Raw genomic sequence first — 10,002 nt, 5'->3', positions numbered from 1 at the left:
GATGAGAAGAACCAGATGATGACCACCAATGTGTGGCTGAAGCAGGTGATGGACAAACTGCATTTTTACTGTAACTCCAGCCACTGGCTGAGATCCTCTGAAGTGTCAGTGGTCTGAGTCTGTGGTGGTTATGTTATCTTTTATTGTTGTAATTTAGATTTTTTAGAATAAGGATTGAAATGCACATGGAAACACAGCCACTCATAAACCCTCTATAACACATATAACTAATGGATAACAAGCAAATATTCACAGAAAAGAAGAAATGGTGAGAAAGTTGGGTCACTGAAAGATTAAGTGAATGAATGATTTTGTAGCTGTGCATTGTTACCTGTGTGGCAGACAGACGTTGATCATGCTGTCTTATCTGTGTTAAGGACTGGAATGACTATAAGCTGCGATGGAAGCCCTCTGATTATGACAATGTCACATCCATCAGGGTCCCCTCAGAGCTCATCTGGGTTCCAGATATCGTCCTGTATAACAAGTAAGTGTGTATTTCGGTTAGGTTGGTTGGTGGTTGCAACCTGGTCTCATTAGCTAAACGTTCCCCAGGGAACGTTTTTTGCAGACCCAGCCAGACGTACCACCAGGTACATTTATGTATATCATAAATGCCCCACATACTGAACAAAGATATTAGCATCTTTTCACTTTCACATCTGTGTTACCGCACTTATTCTTTAATAATCCTTTCTTATACTACTATGGTACTGCTAAAACAGTCAGGTTTGAAATTGCATCCTTATATCCTAATTGCATGATCTCTGTGGAATAATTGCTCATCCAGCACCCACTTCACTCCATGCGCGGGCCTTACTTGAGTCTAATTTCTAACGATAGTTTTAGGTTTTACTGAAGGGAATTGCACATAATTACACCGTTTTCAAGAAGTGTTCACAAAGAATTTAGAAACTTATTAGTCATGTCATAATCACTCTGTGTTTTACTTCTGAAGAGTCAAATTATACTTGATTAGGGAGTGCGTTAAAGATTATATATATTTGTAATAATATTTCCTTTCAGTCTATCTGCAATTAAGCCTCATCTTTCTCTGTGTTGGTCTAATCAAGTAGAATACTGAGGACGAGCGGAGAAGCTGGGCAGTGAAATACAGACTGCTGATGTATGGTCTAGAATAACCACTCTCAATTACTAATGAATTGAAGTCCAGAGTTACACAAGTTTGCCTCTGCAGCAGTGCAGGCTTGATTAGCCCTGGCACAGATATCTCCTGGACCTCCCTGTCTGCAAGGGGAGCGTTGACTTTCTCTTGCATCAGGATATTTTAACAAGTTTGAAAATGATTTAAAGTGATGCAGAATATTAAAGGTTATGGAAAGGCGTTGGATAATTCACTGAGTAGTTGTTTAAATGTGCCTTCATGTCCTTGGGCTAGATGGAAGGTCTCTAAATTTACCAGAGTGTTTGTTTTATTTTTTCATTTCATTAATATTTCATGGAGCGCTCTCATTTGTCTGAGTTGCTTACGGTTAGTTTGTTCAGCTTTGTTTTTCAGAACAAAGCTCTCAGAAATCCCTTTTTTGGTGTTTTAGACTCTAAGTGAACGTTCTCCAGAGTAACATTTCAGGACTGTGATACAATTGTCATTTGAGAATGAATTGAATTGACTCCATCTCTGCAAAAACAAAGCCATGACATTGCACATTGCAATATCACTGCACCTACAACTTTATTTTATTATTGATCATTGATTAATTATTGTAGCAAAGGTATCTTGATCCCATTTGCATTCAGATTTGAATTCATAAGCCTAAATCTGAAGTAACATACATCTATGTAATGTCTTTGGAGTTGTGAGTACCATTGCATCCATATTGTGAACTCTGTGATATTCTACATGGATGCTTTCCTCCTCTCAGTGCAGACGGTGAGTTTGCTGTGACCCACATGACCAAAGCCCACCTGTTCTACACGGGCCAGGTGCGCTGGGTGCCCCCGGCCATCTACAAGAGCTCCTGCAGCATCGACGTCACCTTCTTCCCCTTCGACCAGCAGAGCTGCAAGATGAAGTTCGGCTCCTGGACCTACGACAAGGCCAAGATCGACCTGGAGCGCATCGAGAACACGGTGGACCTGAAGGACTACTGGGAGAGCGGCGAGTGGGCCATCGTGGACGCCGTGGGCACGTACAACACCAAGAAGTACGACTGTTGCCACGAGATCTACGTGGACATCACGTACTACTTCATCATCCGCCGGCTGCCGCTGTTCTACACCATCAACCTGATCATCCCGTGCCTGCTCATCTCCTGCCTGACAGTGCTGGTGTTCTACCTGCCGTCCGACTGCGGCGAGAAGATCACGCTGTGCATCTCCGTGCTGCTCTCGCTGACCGTCTTCCTGCTGCTCATCACCGAGATCATCCCGTCCACGTCGCTGGTGATCCCGCTCATCGGCGAGTACCTGCTCTTCACCATGATCTTCGTCACGCTCTCCATCGTCATCACCGTGTTCGTGCTCAACGTGCACCACCGCTCGCCCAGCACGCACGAGATGCCCCGCTGGGTGCACGCCGTCTTCCTGGAGTTCATCCCGCGCTGGCTCTTCATGCGTCGGCCGGCGCCCAACGCCAAGCGCCGCCGCCTGCTGCGGCTGCAGACCAAGAGGCCAGTCCACGGCTCCGCCGACCACTCCCACTCCCACGGTCACGGCCACAACCACTCCCTTGGGTCCAGCCACGGACCGATGCACGCGTCCAGCCTCAGCACCTCCAAGAGCTGGCTGCACGAGGAGACGGACGTGGACCGGACGCCCGTGTGTGAGGAGGGCAGGGCAGGTCTGAGGCTGGGCACGTGGAGCGGGGTGCCCACCTCCTACTCGTTCCCCACGCTGCACCTGCCCGATGCTGATCCGCTGCACCTGCCCGACGCCTGCCTACCTGACCCGCTGGGCAGGAAGTCGGCCTCGCACCACCAGCTGGAGGGCCTGGCTCCGGGGCTGGACTCCAGCGGGAGCCTCCTCCTCTCGTCCCAGCGTCTGCCCGAGCTCGGGGCCCTGCAGGCGGACCCGGCCCTGCTGTTCTCCCCCAGCGTGCTCCACGCCCTGGAGGGGGTGCGCTACATCGCAGATCACCTGCGCGCCGAGGATGCTGACTTCTGTGTAAGTGCCCACCTCAATCAGGCATGCATGCTCACAGACACACGCACACTAACACACATACAGGCACACATACTGTACACACATCGCTCTCAACACACACAAATACACACACACAAACACACATACAAGCATACATACAGGCACTCGTCACTGACAACATACACTAACACACACACACACTTCTAAGATAAATTGCTCTCATATGAATCCCACATTGCACTTGTGTCTGCCCCTGCTGACATCAGCATCTCATGCCAACATAAGCTGATTTCAGACCCCCTCCCCATAAATCACTTAACATGTGGGTGCTGTTTCTTCACCCTGTTCTTGCAGGTGAAGGAGGACTGGAAGTATGTGGCCATGGTGATTGACCGTATCTTTCTGTGGATGTTCATCATCGTGTGCCTGCTGGGGACAGTCGGCCTCTTCCTGCCACCTTGGCTCTCAGGAATGATCTAGGTCACAGCTCTGGGGCATAGTGATAACACACACACAAGCGTGCGCACACACACAAACACACACATACACACACACACACACACAAACACACACATACACACACACACACACACACACACACACACACACACACACACACACACACACACACACACACACACACACATATACACACACACTTGGCCTAAGAACCACCAAGGCCATGGCAGAACTTAGGCTCACCTGTCAGAGACTGATCCTATCTGTACCTTGGAAGAGCAGGAAGGCAAAATGTCCTTCACTGAGATGGCCTTCCTACCTATGTTCCTACAAAGTACCCAGATGAACTGTGTGGTTAGAATGGTCTTTTTATTTATTCATTTTGATTATTTATGCTTGTTTACCAGTTGGGATTGTTTTACTTTTGATTAAGTAATGTCATTATTAAATCAGTATACTCTATTTCAGTGTTGGTGTTGGGAGTGCAGAGATAACTGAAGGACATTGTTACATGTGCAAACACTAGCCTTGTTTCCATGCTCTTCCCTATTACTCATACTGTAGAAACTTAAAACAGAACCCCTAGCATAATCCTGTGTTCTTGTTCGTACATAGGTCGTTGACTTTATGATAAAGCAATTTCATAAAAACCTGCATCACAATACCAAATATTATTGGTTCATCAACCATCTCCCATAATACTGACATTGGCATGTATGTCATATCTATTTGGAGAATGTGTAGCTAGCGCAAGAGTGTTCGAGGGACTGAATCTTCTGCAACTGCACATGCAGATAAAGAAAAAAGAAATGGCTGGGACTGGTTAATTAGTTCATGGGTAGGTTTTTTCATCTAGCAGCGTTTTAACTAGCTTGTCTCATTATGAAATTCTGTCATATCAGACATCCATATCATTTATGCCTGCCTCCCCACTGAGAGGGTTACCATGGTGAAGGTCAGAGTTCACTCCAGGCCTCCGTGCTCGACCTCATACTTTTGCATCATTATCATCCCTTCTCGCAGCAGTCAGCACAATGTCCCCTTGTTTAGTCCGGTGCTGGGACAGGGCACTCTCGTTGGGCATTGATCAGGAGAAGACAGATTGGAGCTAACTCAGCCGCGGAGGAGTAAAGAGCATGGAGATATCTCTCAGCCTGACCTTGCACGTCTTAAACTGAACTCCATTCACACCACCTTTCATGAATGGATAAAAATGAGTCCCCTGAGCTTGCCATTGTTCCTTAGGGAAGGAACCTCAGTGCAAGGAGGAAAGGGTCTTCCTTGAAATGGTGCAGACTGTAGTCTTGCAGAGAGTAGCTCTTTAGGACGACAGAGCAGTAATTTAACAAGACAAACATGGTTTAAGGGAAGCAGATGGACAATTATACAGTACTTATTACATAATGCCAGGCTCCCAACATTTTTATTATGTCTTGCAAATGATCTTTCTAGTCATTTATGTAAACAGGATTGTTATTAGTTTAGGCATGGACTGAGGACTTTTAGAAAGCCAGCATTCAGTTTCCAACACCCCAATAAAACATAGTTATAATATATACAGTATATATGCATGTATATGGCTTGTAGAGCCTGGCTTGTAGAAAACGATATTACCTTAAACATGACACAATTGGTCCAATCTCTAATGGGTGTTTCTTTCTTTGAAACAAAACCCTGGAATTTACACTGTTTGTGTAATGTGGAATAACATTGTCCAAATTTATTGCAAAAACTCCTGGGATTCAGTCACTGGGGGATGTGAGGTAACTAGATTGAGTGATTAATTAACTCTCCCATAGCAACAAATGAGGAGTGAGACGTTCACCCTGATCATTGATTAGAGTAGAGTGCTTCCCGGTCTCGGTGGCTGTAAATTGGCCTGACCTACTGAGAGAATTACTGTAAATAGCCGTATCCGTCAATCACTTTTTTAATTTCTGTAACTCCACAAAGGCTTGATGGACTGTGATGTCAGTCGCTGAGAGACACTGTTCAGCCTGCTTCAGATGAATGAGCTTCCCTGACAAGGCTAAATAAGGTTGATGAGGTCGCTCCAGTGAAATGGATGGACAGTTGGTAGACACTGCAGTTTGCGAGGGAAGGTTTCCCTCTAGTGGCCACATTGGGTTAAAATGGTAGTGAATGATGGATTTCAGTCCGTTTTTTAATATGATGATCAAAATGTAATCAAATTACTGTAATTTTATGTGTGAGTCATGTTGCTATTATGATCCTGCGTCAGAGGCTAGACAAGTTTAGAAGGCTGCAGTGGACAGTGTGTCTTACTCATGTGAACGGGAAATGAAGAAACTAGTTGGAGAAAAGCATATTAACCTTAGCCCAGTAATACCTTTACAAATGGCAAAACACAATAATTATTTTATGTATTTATTTAATAAAAAAAACGGCGGCGTCATGTCTACAGCAAAAACTCTGGACTCATGATAACATGAATGACTTTCCTCTTGACAAATATTAAGTTAAAAAAAATATTTTCATCAGTTCCTTTCCTTGTTATTGTTGTTGTTGACACTGCCAAACAAGGCCAAGGCCAAATACATTCAGATGCTTTGAACATGGTCCTCTGGTCAAAATGTAGCACTACCGATCTGCCTGTGTGTGTTTAAGTGGCTTGTACTACACACAGAGACATATGTATGACCTGAATATCAACACAACTTTCATACAATATCTTAAATATAACTTACATCCAGTCACGCAGCATAGGGTTCTCTAATTTCACACAAGTATGTATATGACCCTTGAGATGAAGTGCCATGTGTCTCCAGGTCATTCAGAGCCTCACCAGAGTAAGTGCTTTCAGTTCAATTAAAACCACTTGAAATGTGAACCTGCATATGTTGAAATGACATTAGGACCCTTGTGATTTGTTGAATATTATCAGGACTTGAGAAGAAACCACAATACACACTTGCGTCCTATAAGGACCCTGAGTAGATTCAGAAACCCCATCTTAAGTAGCGCGTCCCTCTCATTCACTCCTCTTGATGACCCCCCCCCCCCCAATGTGCTGAATGTCTCTGGGTTGGGGGGGGGGGGGGGGTCAAGAGGAGTGGATTCTAGGTGCATGGCCGGGGTCTAGGTTGGCTCAGAGGTCGGTTTGGCTACGCTGGCCCGGACGCGGGCCTGGTCCACGGCATCCAGGAGGTTTTTGGAGTCCATGGCCAGCGTGTGTGCAGCGGTCAGCATCTGCTTCTTGCACTCTTCCCTCAGAGAGGTGATGGCGTTCTGCTGCGCCAGACGCATCTTACTGATCAACTCTGCCAAGTCTTTATTCAGCAGCTTCTGAGTGCCTTCGATCTGTGTGTGTGTGTGTGTGTGTGAGAGAGAGAGAGGGAAAGGGAGATAGAGAGAAAAGGTGAAAGGGGAGGAGAATTATTTGATAAGAAAAGGTTCTCAACCACAATTTTGTGATTTTTTTAAAAATTGGGATGAGGGGGGTACCCTTGAAATACAGGTAGTTGTTGGTGTGTGTTTGAGGGTGCAATACCTCTGTCTTGCTGGATTTGTCCAAGTTTGGAAGAGCTTCATCCACACTATTGATCAGCTTCCGCAGGGTCAACCCAACAGACTGATATAAACAGACAGAAACAAACAGATCACATACATACATTTCTGGCTTTGCAACTTCCCAAGACCTTTTTTACACAACTGTCTCCCATTGCACTGCCTTAACACTGTTACAGGGTGTTGCTTTACATCCACTTTTGCTATATATATCAGAAGCTTGGACTGTACGGTATATACTGTGGCCATGAAGTGTTTGCAGTGGTGGTTTCCCATACCTTCACTAAGTTGACGTATTCAGAGGGGGGCTGCATATTGACATCGTTCTTCAGCTGCACCACCATCTTGACCATCTCCATAACGTTGTGGTACACTGCATCCTCTGAGCGGTCCAGCTCTGCAGTGGGAGCTGGCTACAAAACGACAGAGAGGGTGCGCTATGTTAGCATGGCTTTTGCACTACAAACAGCTGCAGCTACATGTGTACAGTGTACATGTCTCAACTAAAATGCATTTGGACAGACTCTGAGCCAGACTATTTTGTAGTAGCCAAACTATTTTGTCTGACAGTTAAACATTCGGATGTGCCAAAACAGGAGCAGTTTCTGAAATCCAACCTGCCCAACGAACGACAACAAAGCTCCCTGACAACTTTTTAAGAGCCTAATAACCAGGCATGTGACGGAAGCCCAAGGCTCTGACTGAAGCCCCCGCTGCTTTGATGGCAACCAGCTGCCAGACAGCCAGCTAATGGAGGCGGGTGGCAGCGCGCGGGACGCAGCCGTCGTGCAGCGGGCTTCAAAGAGCGGCGGGAGCAGCAGCAGCGTCTGGGCGGAGTTCCAGCCTGCCTTTAATGAGGAAATTACCTGGGCGGTCAGTCGAGGAGGCTTGTCTGGAGGACTTTTGAACTGGGCTTCAGAGGAGGGGATGGAAGGGAGAGAGAGAGTGGGGGAGAGAAGAAGAAGAAATATACAGAGAAGGTGTGTGCATATATTTAGTAGTATTTAGTATATTTTTTTTATTCCTAAGTCATAACAGACAGCTTCTAAAGCTGATAGCCACTGATACTACACCATAGCTCCACAACAAAAATGGAATACCCAAATATTCTTGAGATTGTCTTTTATCACACACAATGCAGAGTAGACACATATCATATATATTTAATTTCGGCCTGTGCTGATTCAGTACTTACCATATCCTGTCTCCCCCTCAGAATTCTAAAAGTGACAGGGTAGAAAGATATTAGACTCAAGATCTCTTTTGAAAAGAATAAGATATACTACAATCCACTATGCTTAGATACAACATCCCGTATCTGAGTGTTAGGAACAGTTGGGGAAGTGTATACATATTGTATCTAAGCGTAAGGAACAGTTGAGGAAGAGTATGCATACCATATCTAAGCATAAGGAACAGTTGGGGAAGAGTATGCATATTGTAAGTATAAGGAACAGTTGGGGAAGAGTATGCATATTGTAAGCATAAGGAACAGTTGGGGAAGAGTATGCATACCGTATCTAAGCATAAGGAACAGTTGGGGAAGAGTATGCATATTGTAAGCATAAGGAACAGTTGGGGAAGAGTATGCATACCGTATCTAAGCATAAGGAACAGTTGGGGAAGAGTATGCATACCGTATCTAAGCATAAGGAACAGTTGGGGAAGAGTATGCATACCGTATCTAAGCATAAGGAACAGTTGGGAAAGAGTATGCATACCGTATCTGTTTTTGCCAAGTCCTGTCCCATTGGGTCCTACATAACAGATGGAAATAAACAGTCAAACCAATGGACCTTTACAGCAGAATAATTAGAGGAGTTAAAGCTCCACACAACGCAGACCACAGAAATGAAAACGCTGTGGAAAATGGTATGACTGGGGTTGACTCATCTGAGCTTATGCGTCTGTTCTTCCACAATGCTCCCTTACTCACACCTGCCTACAGTATCTCAGGTCCCATCGCACAAGCTAATCATCTGTTTCTCTAAAGGTGAGCACTTATAGTCACTGGAACCTCCTGACACACTCCTGTTCTATTGGATGTCTCCATTAAAGTGTTAGCACAACATCCACCTGATGTGGACAATTCCATTAACACATCAATGTTGTTTTCACAGAATATGCTTTCAATTAACACTTCAGTAATTTAACTCAGTCAATTAGCAGTCTAAATATGAAGTCAATTAACACCTTAAAACTAACACTCTAAAATCCAAAATGCTTACATTTTCTATATACAAGCTTACCCAGCAAAATAATAGATCTCTCTTTTCTTACAAATGCTTGCAAACAGCATGTTAGAAAAGGACTAACTAATGGTCCAACCCTTAAATATAGTGTAATGCCTCTAATGCCTGCAAAAAGTGCAACATACTTCAACCAGCCCTTTTAAGCAACATGGTGCAAGTATTAAGGGAAGTTGCCTTTGGCTGCTCCCACAGACCTTGTTGCAAAACCACATTTTGTATGCAGTGCTCTATGAATGATAAAAAAATAACCCAGTGTCTGTCTGTCTGTCTGCCTGCCTGCCTTCCTGTCTGTCTGTCTGTCTGTCTGTCTGTCTGTCTGACTGACTATTTGTCTTTCTGTCTGTCTGTCTCACCAGCATCTTCTCCTCCTGTCTGAGCCAGTCGCTGTCCTCCCTCATCTGCTCCTTTTGTCTCCTCAGCGTGTCATGCATGTGCTGCTTCTCCATCTCCCACAGCATCTGAGCATCCTCTCTGCTGGACGGTGCCGCTCTCTCCTGCACCGCACACACACACACACAAACACACACACACACACACACACACACACACACACACACACACACACACACACACACACAGAGGGTTAGGACGCATACAGACAAAACACACATAAACATACACATACACATACACACACACAGACAAAAACATACACACACAC

General features: G+C 45.1%; 2 protein-coding genes across 4 annotated transcripts in view; one reads left to right on the top strand and one right to left on the bottom strand.

Moving 5' to 3' along the window:
- On the top strand, positions 1–3,582 carry chrna2a (cholinergic receptor, nicotinic, alpha 2a (neuronal)). The gene is made up of 4 exons (XM_076299286.1): positions 1–45; positions 378–487; positions 1,884–3,123; positions 3,457–3,582. Exons 1-4 carry the CDS (start codon positions 16–18, stop codon positions 3,580–3,582), a joined length of 1,506 nt encoding a protein of 501 aa, XP_076155401.1. The 5' UTR covers positions 1–15.
- A 2,354-nt stretch (positions 3,583–5,936) lies between these two features.
- Positions 5,937–10,002, bottom strand: part of ptk2ba (protein tyrosine kinase 2 beta, a) — a 19,358-nt gene continuing 15,292 nt past the window's right edge. For all 3 annotated transcript variants that reach the window (XM_076299281.1, XM_076299284.1, XM_076299283.1), the window contains 7 exons: positions 9,695–9,835; positions 8,811–8,846; positions 8,285–8,309; positions 7,956–8,002; positions 7,368–7,502; positions 7,073–7,153; positions 5,937–6,882 (listed from right to left, as the gene is read on the bottom strand). In XM_076299281.1, coding sequence (XP_076155396.1) covers positions 6,661–6,882; positions 7,073–7,153; positions 7,368–7,502; positions 7,956–8,002; positions 8,285–8,309; positions 8,811–8,846; positions 9,695–9,835 — 687 coding nt within the window. In that variant the 3' untranslated portion in view covers positions 5,937–6,660. The remainder of the gene's footprint in view (positions 6,883–7,072; positions 7,154–7,367; positions 7,503–7,955; positions 8,003–8,284; positions 8,310–8,810; positions 8,847–9,694; positions 9,836–10,002) is intronic.

This window comes from Alosa pseudoharengus, unplaced genomic scaffold, assembly GCF_046254945.1.
Source record: "Alosa pseudoharengus isolate Yale_2024_CS ecotype anadromous, Long Island Sound unplaced genomic scaffold, YU_APseudo_1.1 YU_APseudo_1.1_scf_22, whole genome shotgun sequence".
NCBI lineage: Eukaryota > Metazoa > Chordata > Actinopteri > Clupeiformes > Clupeidae > Alosa > Alosa pseudoharengus.
Note: the sequence above shows the minus strand (reverse complement) of the source record. Positions and strands in the feature narration are given on the sequence as shown.